Here is a 15,260-nt window from a genome sequence, read left to right as displayed (position 1 = left end):
ACGCGAGCACCGAGGGAAATCCCCAACTCTCAATCAATAATCTCCCACATTCTAACCACTTCGGGTTCCGCCTACCGGAAGTGAAACTGAGGAAACGCCACGTCGAACGCGTGGGTTGACGTAAGCGCGCTGTCGTCACGCGTCGTTCTTCCGGCGATGGGTGGTCCTGGGATGGGGGGAGAGGCGGAGCGGAGGCGGGGCTTGGGACTGGTAGAGGCTCTGGTGGGTAGGTGGGTTCAGACTGAGGGGACTACGGGTCGGCGTTGGGCTCAGCGGACTCGAAACAAAGGACTATCCGGTAGGGTTTCGACTAGGCACCTTCTGGTCAGTGTCTGAGCGACGGGTCGAGGCTTCTGGGTCAACCAGTGTCCTCGCGGCGCGGTCTCAGCCGGTTTCTCCTCGCTTCCACACAGCCAGCGCCGCGTTGGGGGACCCCGCGCAGCGGCACCTGCTGCTGAGGGACCCCGCGGCCCGTCCAGGTGCTCATGATGGGGCTGATCTTCGCTAAACTGTGGAGCCTCTTCTGTAACCAAGGTGAGAGCGATAGAGCTGCGCAGCGGCTGGAATCCAAGCCAGCGGGGTCCGACCCGTGAAAGGGGACAGTGGAGGCAGTGCTTTTGGTGGACCGAAACATTCTTAGACGCAGAGAAGTGACTTAGTCCAGGGGGCGGGCAGAAACTCGGTATTTTAGACCTGGAGAATGTGCAGGAGAGACAGAATTCAGAATCTGTCTCTCCCAGAATTCTCCCAGAATCCAGACAGTATTTTTGGATTTTACTGAAGCAAAACGGAAAACACTTAACGATGCCTGGAGGCATGTTTGAGGGCCTGTTCAATTTCAATTAGGCATCCTTGGGTCTGTATTTTGCCCCAGGATAAGCGTTCGCCCTGGAACCTAAAATTCTTTTTCTTTCCTTTTTTTTTTCCCTTCTTCTAAACTCGTGTTTTGTTTTCCATCCTGCTGTCTAAGCCTTTGCACCTTCTTGTTCTCCGATTTCGCTTGCTTTTAAAGACTAGGGAATGAGTTCTTCTATACCGGTTTCCGGAAATCATGCTAACCTCCCCACTCTTACTTAGGCGTTAAAAAAAAAAAAAAAAAAAAAAAACCCTCAGTGTTTAAGTTTTGTGTAACATGTTACGTGTCCGTAATTAGTCGAGAACAAGTTATGAGACAAGTAGAAGTTGCAAGTCCAAAGGGGCAAGAAGTTGTAAAACCTGTTCTGAGTCAGAATGAGATGTGGTGTCTTGTGAAGAGAGAAAATACCCAGACAAAAAAAAAAGGGGGGGGGGGCAACAGTAAAGTTTTAAGGATTATTTTAGCAGAATGATTTCTTAGTAATTGAAACCAGTTTTAAATTCATCAAGTTTCATTTTGAGGGGCATAATTTTTAAAGCAGTTTTGTTTTGTTTTTTTATGCTGTTAGCAACTTGTTAGTTAATGTACAAATCGTTTTTCTGGATTTAAGAAGTCGTGAACGAGAATGTGTGATGCTTCACTTGTTCTTTAAACTGGTAAGAACACTAGTCTTTCCAGATTATAAATATAGATAAAATGGATAACATATACTCAACATGGGTAGCCATATATATGTAAGTAAATATCACTTTTCAAGTGATTTCAAAGTGATCAGAATTTAACTATCTGTGGATATTATTTACCAATGTAATACTTATTATTTTGACAGCTTACATGTTCTGAATCTTGTTCTAAGAAATGACTATGTTAAGGAGTGTTTAAATACATAATTGAAAGCATAAAGATTAATAAAGTAATCACTTCTGTTTATCATTCCCCTTAGCTTAACAAATAGAAATTACTGAGGTAGTTGATTTCCCTGTGCACCCTATTCCATTTTCTTTTCTACCTTTTCTGATGTATTACTGCCATTTATCATGTTTGAGGCTTTCTGGCTGAAACTGGAAAGGAGTAAAAAATATAAAGGTAAAATATAGAAAATAAAGGACATTCATGGGCTACATTTTATAGTCACAGAAATGCTTATGCCTCTTAAATCACCATTTCTACTTAGAATTTTTATTTAACTTTCTTGTTGAAAATTTAGAATTAATGGTTATTTAATTTTATTCTCATTCTGCAAAATTTACTCATAGTCCATAAGCCAGTCTTGGGAATTAGGCATAGGAGATAGAAAAATTAAAAACAAACCAAAAAAATACAAACTTCACATGCTCTTAGAAGCACTCAAAGATTAGTAGACAGACATAGAACAATGCAATATGGTAAATTGCTTAACAAATATTTCTAAAAATGTAGGTGGCATCAAGAATGAAGTGATCATTTTTTCTTAGGTGGTTCCTGGAATACTTTGCAGAATAAGGTATACTTGGTCTTAAAGATGAGTAGTAGGTTAGGAAGCGTGCTAGATACACTGGGTAAAATGGGCATACTCTTCTCTGTAGAAAGACTAATTAATACAAAAGGGAAAAAATGAAATACTTTGGTACATTTAAGGAAGGTGAATAGTTTTATTTGGCTGTATAGTATATTGATTTGCTTGTTGCTTAATTAGAGGAAATGAGAGTAAAGAGTTAACATTGGGAACCAAATCACAGAGGGCCTCAATATGTAGAGCAAGCAGTGAGAGCCATTGAAGAGTTTGGTCTTTGGATAATTGTTTAAAATAGGAGAATGATGTAATGAGATTTATATCTTAGTCCAGGGTGGGATTGTTTTTTGTTTTTATTATATCAGCAAAACTACCAGTCCTGGTATCTTCCATTTTCACCACAATACACACCTAATCCAGAAGTATTCAGTTTGGGTTGTGTATTAGAATACTGCCCACAATCCAATGTTAGACCAGTTAAATCAGAATGAGGGAGGGTGTCCTGGGCATCAGTGCCAAGATAATTCAATTTCCTCTTTGGTTTGGTAGCATTTTATAGCCCCAAGCATCTTTTTTTAAACAGAATATCTTTGGGGGTTAATAAGTATACTAAAACATGTATGTATTATCTAGGTAAAGCAATTTAAACATAATTAATCCTTGCAAATTTGTATTATTTTAATTTTAAGCTAGAAGGTTAATACTTTGACACAGTTATCATTGAAATAATTTCAAAATCTGATTGCCTTTGCAAACATTATTTTATAAAATATTTATGTGTTTGTGTATGTGTGTATTTTCATAAAACATACTTGTGGGGGCTATCTTTAAACTTACCTCTAAAGTTTGACATTTCATTTAACTTTTATAGGCCTGGTCCTTTTTTTTCTGTTATGATTACACACACTGTTCATCAGTTTTTCCTAGTATAATCCAGAAAGACAAATGAAATGAGGTTTTTGTTGTTCATTTTCATAATCAAATAACAATAACATTAATTTCATTAGTCATTTCTTTCTTATTGGTGAATTTCATGTTATCATTTTGAGCATTGGTATCTAACTTTCTTTTTGTTTTCCTTTTTTTTTTTTTTTGATATTGGGGATTGAACCCAGACACACTTTACCACTGATACTATATCCTCAGTTCTTTTTTTCCCCCTTCTCACTAAGTTACTGAAAGCTTCTCATAGTTGTTGAGGCTGGCCTCAAACTTGTGATCCCCCTTCTCAACCTCCTGAGTTGCTGGGATTACAGCATGTGCCACCACATCCAGCTTGATGTCCATCTTTTTATGAGTGTTATTGTACATTTCTAACCTCTTAAATCTTATTTCTTACATTTTTCCCCTTTGCTTATTCTGTTCTTAATTCTGGACTTTTTGCTGGTTTTACATTTACCAAACTTAAACTTATCTGTCTGCTCCCTGTCTTCCAGAATCTTCTAGAACATTATTTATCCATACCTTGGCATGGTTCAGTCCATTAATTTGTTCAGATTTCTGATCACCCCATTCCTTAGAAGACTTTCTTTGTCATTTTATTAAAAACAGCACTCTTCCTGTCTTAACACTCTCTGTGTCTTTACTGTTTTTCTGAATAATATTTTTCTATATCCATAATCATATTATGTTTATTTACTTACTTGTTCTGTTTCTTTCAATGGAAATAAACTTGTGGAATTAACTTGGTCTTATTCACTCTTATATTTCCAGTGCCCGGCAAATAGGTGGTGCTGATTTTTGTCAGTTTTTTTGCTTTTATTCAAACATGAAGTTTTATATTAAAGTAACATATATGGGAAAGGCAGCGGAGCACAACAGACACTAGTATGGCAATTTGTAAATCAATGGATGTGTAACTGATGTGATTCTGCAATCTGTGTATGGGGTGAAGGTGGGAGTTCATAACCCACTTGAATCAAAGTGTCGAATATGATATGTCAAGAAATTTGTAATGTTTTGAACAACCCACAATAAAAAATTAAAAAAAAAATAAAAAAATAAAGTAACATATACATTGTTTTTAAAAAGTCAAATAATACTCGTCTTAAACTGATACATATGTCAGTCATGTCTCTATAAACTTTTTTTCTAATGTAACATACTTCCATATTTCTGAATACTACGCCTGTATGGAAATTTTAAACATTATCATTTGCTTAATTATGGTAGAAGAGAATACTATTATGCCTGTTCGATTCCTTCATCATTATAGTATAGGTTTTTCATATAATTTAATCTCTTTTTATGAAGACTAAAGTCTTGTTACCCCTGGGCCATAGCGTGCTTATAATTGTTTCTGTTTTTTCTTTAATATTTTTCCCCCAGTGTAAATAATTACAAAATTGTTTTAGTTTTCTTTGTATGTTTGGCTAAGAGGTTCCTGCTCCAAATCCAACATTTCTCTCTCTGCTGGTCTGAACTTGTCTTTGCCATTATTGTAAGGTTTTTTGTTTGTTTTCTTAAACCAAGCTACTATATCTCAAGCCCTTTTAGTTTTTTTTGTTTTTTTGAGACAGGGTCTCACTAAATTGCCAAGGCTCTCCTCAAATTTGTAATCCTCCTGCCTCAGCCCCTAGAGTAGTTCGGATTATAGGCATGACATTTTCAGTTTAAAGATAAAGATGTAGCTCTTTTGCTGGGTGCTGTGGTGGTGTGTGTCTGTAATCCCAACTTCTAGGGAAGTGGGACAGGAGGATTCAAAGTTCCAGGCCAGCCTTAGCAATTTAGTGAGGCCCTAAACATTTTAGTGAAACCCTATCTTAAAATAAAAGATAAAGAGGACTGGGGAAGTGGCTCAGTGTTAAAACACCTCTGGGTTCAATACCTATTACCCCCACTCCCCCCCGCCCAAAAAAAGAAAAAAAAAACAGCTCTGTTGGAAATTTTTAAAAATTTTCTCTTAGGGTTTCTTTTCTAGAAATATTATTGATCATATTATGCTAGATTGGTTATCAAAGATTCCTTTTCATATTGCCTTTTTTCCTACCTCTATTTTCTGGGTTATTTCCTTTGTCTTCCAATCTCCCCATGGAATATTTTGGTTCAGCTACTATATTTTCTATATATAAAAGAACTTTTTCTAACTTGCTAAATATTTTCTTACTTTTTTTGTGCCACTGTTCAATTAATATTGTCTTTTCCCTCTTTAGTTTCTTTGAGGTTTTCTTCTGTTCTCTAATATTATGTTTATATTTTTTAATTAGGCTTTCACAATGGAAACTTTACCTTAAGCTGTCTCCTAAGTAATTCCATTGCATGAACACAACTACTGTTTTATATATTTGCATTTTGATGGGTTATGCTATGACTACTCTTAAATCTCTTTGTAGATATTTTTATTTCTCTTAAGAAACTGCTTCATCTTTTGTTTTATATTATCTTTATATTTTTTATCAGCAATGTTTGAGAGTGTACTTGTTCCACATCCTTACCAACATTTGCCATTGTCTGTCTTTTTAATTTTAGTCATTCTGTTGGATGTGTAGTGTATCTCATTATAGCTTTAAGCTACATTTTTCTGGTGACTTGGGCATGTTAATTTCCTTGTTCTTACCATTTTATATTATATCTTTGAAGTCAGTTCAAATCCATTATTTATTTAAAAACAACATATATCTGTTTATTGTGTAATTTTAGAAATTATTACTATATTCTGAAGTGGGTTCTTTGTCAGATTTATGTTTCGTGAATATTTTTCCCCAATCTGTGACTTTATCCTCCCCCATCCCACCACCATGCAATGCTAGGGATCGAACCCCTGGCCATAAGCATGCTAGGCAAATGCTTTACCACTGAAGTGTACTCCTATCCCCACTCTGTGCATTTTCTTAATGGGAATTGTCCTGAGAAGAAATTGTTAATTTTGGTGAAGTTTTGTTTCTTAAACAAACAAAAGCTCAATAACTTTTATCTTCTTTAAGGTACCTACTCCTTTCCTCTGGAAGATTAAGCTAGTATCCTTAGGCCTGTGAACTGCCTAAGACTCAAGTTTCCTGTCAGTAAAATGAGAAATAATACCACTTTCTTATGGGATAATTACAAAGATTGGCCTAGATTATGTATGCAAAATACTTAATGACAATCTTTGGTATCTCTTTTTATTATTGACATTTTTTTCCTTAGCTAAAAGTTGAACTCTAGGGGGTTTTTTTACCTTTAAGAATATTACCATGTGAAACCTCTATCTATTACTTCATATTAATAGTGCTATTTTTTAAGTGCTTGTTTACCCTACTTTTAAGATTCTTTGAGTTAAAGTCTTTTTCTGTTCAATTTAATCATGAATATCACATAGTCAAGCATTTAGTGAACTCAATACATGTTGAATAGTTGAATCATCATATCTACATTGCTGGTTTGAAAAAATTGAATCATCCAGAAATGTGGTTATTGTTGGTGGTTAAAGAAAAGGAGAGGGAAGTGAATATAGTGTAACCTAACAGAAATAAGTTCTAGCTTTACTTATGTCAGTAATTTTGTGATCTTTTTTTTTGGCGGGGCGGGGGTTCATTAGAGATATATTTGGAGAGGTTCATTTGGAGATGAGATATGTGAGAGAAAGAGATTTCTCAGATTCTACAGTCTATTCTAAACTATAACATCTTATGATTCTATAATTAATATAGCAGGGATAAAGAAGGTTTGAGAGCATATTTATTTTCAAAATTCAGCCATCATTGCTATGTAGACTTTTTCCTCTTTTTTACTAACTTTTTTTCTGTCTACACCTTTGCAATAATTGAAACATATATTTTATAAATATAGTATCCCAAATTTTCTAAATCACTAAATTTGATTCTTTTTTTCCTTTGGTTTTATGGTTGTTTACAAACTATATCTATAGTACTTGCTCTAGTTACATGGCAGCATTGGGATAGATGTGATATACCTAGAATGTAGCAGTCCCTATTTCATGATATCTTTCTTACACATTAAAATGAGAAGTTGGACATTTGATCTTATTTTAACAATATTAATTTAATATGATAAAATAAATTTTGACACATTTTACAGTTTATTTAATACCACTACTGTTTAGCACCCATGGTGCTAGTCTATTGGGCATCAATTGGTATTGTATACTAAAACTATAAATTCTTTTTCCACTGACTAAAAATTTAAAAATCGAGGAGAAACTTTTTCTTTCTTTGATTTTTTTTTTTATTCCACTTTTTTCTTTGAAGTTTCTTTTTTCATTTTTATTAGCCATTGTTTTTTAACCTGCTCTTATTTACAAGCAAGGGGTCTTATTAATTTCTTTTGGATCCTCATTGTGTGTAGTCTGTGTCTCTGTACTACTTACAAAATAAAAAAGTGGACCAATTTTTAAAGAAATCCAAAAGAACTAACACCATAGCCAAGAATACAAAAAAGTTCATCAAAATTAAAACTTTGAGATTGAAGCTTTCCTTCATTTAGTATAAATAAACATGCATTATGTTGGGGTCTGGAGATGCATAGATAAATAACATTGGAAGATTCTCTCCTGGCTTCTTGTTGGAGAAAGAAGCACAATTTGGTTTCCAGGAAGGTATTTCTTTTCCTTTTTTTTTTTCTGGGATTGAAACCAGTGGTCTTAACCAGTGAGCCACATCCCCAGCTCTTCTTTTACATTTTATTTTATTTAGAGACAAGTCTTGTTGAGTTGCTTTAGGACCTTGCTAAGTTGATGAGGCTGGCTTTGAACTTGAGATTCCCCGAGAAGTTATTTCCAGTGAAATGATGTCCTTGGTAATGATCTCATAGTATGCAGACACATTTTTTTAAAGAAAATATTCTAATTTACTGTACCTCTGATAGTTACAGTAAAGTCTTAACCTAAAATTATTTTTACTCACATTCCTATCCCCAACACAAATATTCCTGCTCTGAGCATGGGCACCTTGTATTTTGTGACAGCAAATTGATTTTTCCTTGAATAGGTAAAAACTTTACTAACCTGTATATATGAACTGAAATCTGATCATCAGCATACTCAATTAGCAATTATTTAGTAGCTTCCTAAAACACAATTTCAACTCTTATGCAACAGAGTGCAGTTTTTTTTAATTGGTTTTTAATCAATGGCTTTTGAACTGCTTTTATTCTTACTGTACAAATGATGATAAAGATATTTTTTCAGAACAAAGATCTAAAACATTATTCTGTGCTTTTTAAAAGCTCATAGGTATTGCTTTATAGATGATGTTCTCTTGTAGATTGATTCAGATTGTTGATGGTAATTTTAACATCAGTAGATAGAATTCACTTTATTTGAAGGATAATCATGTGTACCTTCATCATAAGAGTTGAAATTGTGTGTTTTAATTGCCAGAATTCCTTGTCAATGTGGGCTAGAAGCAGTTTTATACAACTTGAATGAAATCTATATGCTATTCACCTTCAAGGTTTGTCACTCCTTAATTCACTTTGGAGACCAACCTTTGGGAGACCAACTTACAAAATGATGCATGATTTATGAGTTTTACTGTTAGGCCTTTAATACTCTAGTTGTTATCATCATCAAAAATGTGAAACAGAATTGTTTGAAAATGGCTCCAGGGTGGGGCATAGTGGTGCAGGCCTGTGATCCCAGCAGCTCTGGAGGCTTAGACCGGAGGATCCCAAATTCAAAGCCAGTGTCAGCAATAGCAAGGCACTAAGCAACTCAGTGAGATCCTGTTTCTAAATAAAATATAAAATAAGGCTGGGGATGTGGTTCGGTGGTTGAGTGCCTCTGAGTTCAGTCCCAGGTTCCTCCTGCCCCGACCCTGGAAAGAAAATGGCTCCAGGTATTCATTTCATTTTGGTAGTGTCTGTCCATTTTCTTCCCCTGATACTCCTGAGTAGCATGGCATCACTTGTCTAAAGTAATGATTGTCAGAATACTGCTTTGGTAGCTTGCAAAAGAGAAGACTTGATACTTTCAGAGAAATACATAATACTTTTAAGTTTTGCTTACCCTAACTGGTCTCCAGATGCTGAGCAGGTAAAGTTTTCAGCTACTATCAGAATTTAAAATGCCTGTGCTAAGAGTGCTCTTGTTCTTGTACTATAAACAAGAACAAACAGCACAACATGTCAAGAGTGCCTCCATTAGAAATTAGGGGATATGAACCAAAAGAATGGAAAAAGAATTATAGTGACTTACAATAAATAAACTAGTTTCATTTGGTTTAGTTTTGTTTTACAAAGCAGCTTCTCCTATAATGAAAAACCCTTTCCAGAGAACCACATCTACTTGTCCTGCAACATTACAGGCAGTATAGTGCATAAATCATTAGAAGATACAAAAAGTAGGTTGTGATCTCAAGAATTTGCCCATGAATTCTGGGCCTCTTTTTTTTTTTTGATTGATACAGTATTATTAAGGCTTTAGAATAGGAATATAACCTGAATTCAGGTGAATGTATTATCAAAATTTTGACACTCATCAGAGGTTATCAAGAGAAACAGGATACAAAATGTGCTAAATTGTTGACTTTGAAATAATTTGTATTCTGGTTCTTGTGGCAGTTTCCATACATATCCTGCTTTCTAAGCATTCTGCCCTGGATTAATGAAATCTTTAATATATTCTGTGTGGTATCAGGGGTTTTCTCTTTTTCATTCAAAGGAGATCTTAGATTATGTACCACTTAACAGAATAATTAGACAGGCCTTAAAAAACTGCTTATAAAGAAGTGACTACTTAGTGCATGGCACCAGAAGGAGAAAAGCACTGAATGACTTTTGTTGTACAAAAAAACAATATCTGCACAAGAAAATTGTTGAATTCAGATTGAAAAAAAAACACTAAAGACTTAGTAACTACTTATATTTCTCTAAATTAGTAGAAGTAATGAAAAACTAGTTAAAAGTATGTGTGTCTTGGTAACAGAAATTATTGCAGTTTTCAGCTACAAGAAGGATTAATTTTTTATTCTAAATTATATATGACAGCAGAATGCATTACAATTCATATTACACATATAGAATTTTTCATATCTCTTGTGTGTACAAAGTATATTCACACCATTCAGGTCTTCATATATGTACTTCAGGTAATGATTTTTAAGTAGATAGAAGAAAAGTATCCTGGTACATGTAGGTAGAAAATCACAAGTAAACACAACTTGACAAAAAGCTAACTTGATTAGCAGAGACTTTAAGTAGCTGTGTAAAGCAGAATCATGTTTTGTCTAGATTAATGTTTGTACCCAAAGTGACCGGGTTCTTCTAAATTTTTCACTAACTCATCTCCCACATTCTTTTTCAAAAGAACTAGTTAGAAACCCTTTTAAAAGGTTGATTCACTTAAGGTAGGTCTTTAACATCATAAAGTTTATTTTTTTATTTTAGTAGTTCAGAAGTAGAAATACAGTAAATAATTTTCATTAATAGGCTAAGTAATAATCATTGTTGAACACGTGTAATTGTTGTATGAATACATGTAATTGTAATATGCAACAATATTAAATGTTTATGGTTTGCTTTCTTTCTGTAGAACACAAAGTAATTATAGTGGGACTGGATAATGCGGGGAAAACCACCATTCTTTATCAATTGTAAGTATGGTGTTTAATAGTTTTTAGTATTTTAGTTATTCAAACATTTTGTAATTAACAAGAATGAGATGCCATTTTTATTCATTTTTCAATATAGTAGAAAGACTTAAATATATGTTTTTTCAGCATTTTACCAAAAAAGCAAGTAAAATAAGTTGCCATGTTTTGATAAATATATATTTCTATAAGCACTTTCTGTTTTCTGTCCTTAAAAGAAAGAACTAATATTAAACTAAAATAAATAAAACACAAATTATAGCACTGGATAAGTGGATAAAGTGTATTTCACTTAGTCCTTTCCACACCAGGCTTGATATTTCTGGGAACTTGCTACTCTCCTGACTAATAGCTTTGGAATTAGTTAGCATAACCAGACTTGTCTGAAGTACTGAGGATCAAAATATTGCTTTATTAGTTCACAAAAGGGAGAAACTTGAAACTTTAAGAGTAATACATTAATGCTTTAAGGAAATTTAATTAAGAGTTCAATTCAGTCGTCCATGTAACTCTTATTATTCTGTCAGTGCTAATGCAGTGATCCTTACAGTGCCAATGAGATGTTAACTTACAGAAATGGATCCGGATCTCAAGCATTTTAACAAGTAATAATAAAGTACTTTACAGGATTTCAGAGCTCTCACATCTTCCCACCACATCTTGTGTTAAAAGTATATGAGTCTAGGGCTGGAAGTGTAGCTCATCACAGCTCCTGTCTAGTATGCAGGAGGCCCTGGGTTCAAAACCCAGCCTCACAAAAGAAAAACAAATGTGCATCAGTCTGTGGCTCACCAGAAATATTCACTTAACCAATACATGTTATTTTTCAGTTACTTTGCTAAAAACTTACTACCTGTGGTTTGTTTCAGAATTCAGTAACTGCTTCTTTTAACACATTTTCATTCATTAGCCATTGTGTATTTTAATATTTAAAAAGTCTTTAAACAATAAATATAAATATTTAAGAAATTTATCTTCTTTATTATAACTTTCATGTAGCCTCAAATACACACACACACACACACACACACTCAGGAGAAAACTGGGGCTCCCAACACAGTACTTTGTCATATTGTCAGCAAATACATGATGAATCAAATAATTAATGTAACTTAATGATTATTAAGACAGTATAAATATACAGTTCATTTTAAGTAAGATTTTTATTTGCCCATGGTCTTTTTAAGTCTAATTTGGGTTGTACTACACTGATTTGGCAGGGAGGGGGGCGGGTATCAGGGATTGAACTCAGGGGCACTCAACCACTAAGCCACATCTCCAGCCTGTTTTTGTATTTTATTTAGAGACAGGGTCTCACTGTGTTGCTTTGCACCTCTGTTTTGCTGAGGCTGGCTTTGAACTCGCAATTCTCGTGCCTCAGCCTCCCAAGCTGCTGGAATTAGAAGCGCGTGCCACTGTACCCAACGGCACTAATTTTTGACTGACCTAGGTCTTAAATTTCTCACATAGCCTTTGATGTGTGTGTTTGTGCGTGTGTTTGTGTGTTACTGGGAATCAAACCCAGGAGTTTTCTGCCATGGAACTACATCCCCAGCTCTTTTAATTTTTTATTTTGATACAAGGTTTTGCTAGGTTTCCCAGGCTGGCCTGGAACTTTTAATCCTCCTGCCTCAGCCTCCTAGTAACTGGGATTACAGGTATATGCCACCATGCGTATGGATAGCGTACTCTCCAATGGTTGCCATTGCAGACATTGATGTCAGTCACCTAGAAACTTGATTGAGGATGAGGCATTGGTTCTGACCTAAATAATAAAAAATTGGTGGTATATGAATTTTTTCCCACTGAAATGCAGACTCACACTACAGTGTTCCCTTCTATCCAAATCAAGTTTACATTTCATTCTATTAAAAAAACAAGTCTTCAGCAACTCCGGAGGCTGATGTGGGAGGATCACAAGTTTGAGGCCAGCCTCAACAAGTTAGCAAGGTCCTAAGAAACTTAGTGAGCCTTCATCTTAAAATAAAAAAAGAAAAAGGGCTATGGATGTAGCTCTGCAATTAAGTGCCTCTGGGCTTAATCCCCAATACCAAAAAACAACAACAAAAAAGTCTTCAGTACTTGTTCTTTGTCTAGATCTTTTTTTTTTTTTTTTTAATATTTACTTTTTAGTTGTAGTTGGACATAATACCTTTATTTTACTTAACATATTTTTATGTGGTGCTGAGGATCGAACCCAGGGTCTTGCACGTGCGAGGCAAGCGCTCTACCGCTGAGCCACAACCCCAGCCCCCATTTGTCTGGATCTTTATTGGCACAAATGTTCTCCAAGTTTTTATTTTTTATGCTTATGGTTTGTATTTTGAGAAAGGTTTATTCATTCTTAAAATATAGGGATAAAACTTACTTTTCTTCTCAAAATATACAAAAGAGTTTTTATAGTGTTTGTCTTTTTCAACAGCTTAATGAATGAAGTGGTCCATACTTCTCCAACTATAGGAAGCAATGTTGAAGAAATAGTTGTAAAGAATACTCATTTTCTTATGTGGGATATTGGTGGTCAAGAGTCCCTACGGTCATCTTGGAACACATATTACTCAAACACAGAGGTATGCCAAGAATACTTCTGAATTTTAACCAGAAAAAGAAACACAGAAAATAGAATGTAAATTAGGATTATAGACAGTTATCTTTTAATAAGGTTGATTTTTTTTTTTTTTTATAGAGAATTCAGATTTTTTAAATAGAAAAGGCAAGGAAAAGAGTATTGGGAGAGATTATTTACTGAGTGCTTACTGTTAACTAGGCGCTCACGGTTTATTCTTTTAGCAATATTGTAATATCTCCAAGTATTGGAGAAATATAACATTAGGAGAAATTATACAACTTTTTCCAAAATCTTGCAAAAATAAAAAAGGACCTGATTAGGGAAGGAGTAAAGTATAATTTAAAATAAGATTTTTCAAATAGCATCAAATGAATATTTAAAATTTTGGTGAGACTGTATTGTAATAATAATAAAAAAAAAAAAAGATGGGTTTGCAGCCATCCCTCAGAGTTCTCTATCACAATTTGTAATTATCTTATTACTTCAGAGATAGCCTGTGGAACAAATCTGGAATATCTACAGTTTCTGGTTTATTTTTTCTTAGAGGCCAAGTTTTTATTGTTGTTGCTTTAAAGTCATGCAGTGATGTTGAGAGGTTCATCTTGAAAATACTAGTGTACAATTGAATCCATGTAATTTTTCTTTGCAAAGAGGTACTCCTAAGGAATTATTTTCTAAAATGAAGCCTTTTAAAAACTGGACTTGGGAGAAAGTGAAATGGAAAGAATTTTTGGTGTGCAAAGTTGCCTTTTTAAGAAAAATATGTATATTGTAATACCATAAGTGTATGTGTGCATATATTCTAATGCAGTGTATAAGTAGTAAACCAGATGACCTATCTCAAATATTCAGCACTTGTGGTAGTACTTATTTTATTTAGGTTGGGGGGTGGGGAGAGGCAGAAGAGTAGATAAGCAAATATTATTATTATAGGTTAGATTAATATACATTTGTAAGTAAAATAACATTCTGAAGCTAGAATCTATTAGAGAGTATGTGAAGAACAACATTTCAGCATATAACTTATTTCAACAGCATACTTTTTCCAAAGCTCAGTTAAATTCAGCTGTGAAAGAGCAGTTCACCTTTGAGAAATAGGTCAAATTCTAGATGTTTCAAGTGTACTTAAAACATTTCAGAAGGGTAGTTTTTGAAATTGATGAAACTCTAGGCGACTTTACCTTAGTTCAGAAAAAGATGTTATTACTGATACCATATACATGAAATGTTCTTTCAATAAACTATTTCTGTAAGAATATCAAAATTACTATGAAAAATAAAGGCCTTTGTTGCAACACCAGCATGACACCTAGCATTTGCACTCTTAGATTCCAGATACGGATCTGATCTGTGTGGTATTTTACTAATCTCTTTGTTCACTCTTGTCATCTTGCTTTTTTTTTTTAATATTTATTTTTTAGTTGTAATTGGACACAGTATCTTTATTTATTTTTATGTGGTGCTGAGGATCAAACCCAGGTCCTTACACGTGCTAGGCAAGCGCTCTACCACTGAAGCACAATCCCAGCCCCTTGCTTTTTGAAAATTCTTTGCATTGAGGTGACTGACATCCAAAAGGTACATTATAATCTAAGGAGTTATAGGTTTTGGTTAATTTCTGACATCTTCCTCTCATTAACTCACATGTAATTCTCAGTATTCTGTCCATTCTTCCTTTGCTGTATTTCTTTCTCTTTGCTTTTGTCTTAAGCCCTCCTCAGTTTATATTTAGATTGCTCTAGTTGTCTCTCCCTAGTTTTAAGGTCATCTCTATAACTTGACTCCATCCTTTCTATCTTATTTTAGATCACCATCTTT

The 15,260-nt window shown here is 34.4% G+C and overlaps 1 protein-coding gene across 2 annotated transcripts in view; it reads left to right on the top strand.

Annotated features, from left to right (window-relative positions):
- Window positions 1–186: 186 nt before the first annotated feature.
- The window catches only part of Arl5b (ADP ribosylation factor like GTPase 5B), a 29,983-nt gene continuing 14,909 nt past the window's right edge, over window positions 187–15,260 (top strand). The window contains exons 1-4 of one of the 2 annotated variants that reach the window (XM_048809021.1): window positions 187–324; window positions 414–534; window positions 10,816–10,876; window positions 13,296–13,443. In XM_048809021.1, coding sequence (XP_048664978.1) covers window positions 486–534; window positions 10,816–10,876; window positions 13,296–13,443 — 258 coding nt within the window. In that variant the 5' untranslated portion in view covers window positions 187–324; window positions 414–485. The remainder of the gene's footprint in view (window positions 325–413; window positions 535–10,815; window positions 10,877–13,295; window positions 13,444–15,260) is intronic. The other variant, XM_015483396.2, reaches the window with a different exon arrangement.

This window comes from Marmota marmota, unplaced genomic scaffold (assembly GCF_001458135.2).
Source record: "Marmota marmota marmota unplaced genomic scaffold, marMar, whole genome shotgun sequence".
Taxonomy (NCBI): domain Eukaryota; kingdom Metazoa; phylum Chordata; class Mammalia; order Rodentia; family Sciuridae; genus Marmota; species Marmota marmota.
The sequence above is the reverse complement of the archived record's forward strand: the minus strand, read 5'-3'. Positions and strand labels throughout refer to the sequence as shown.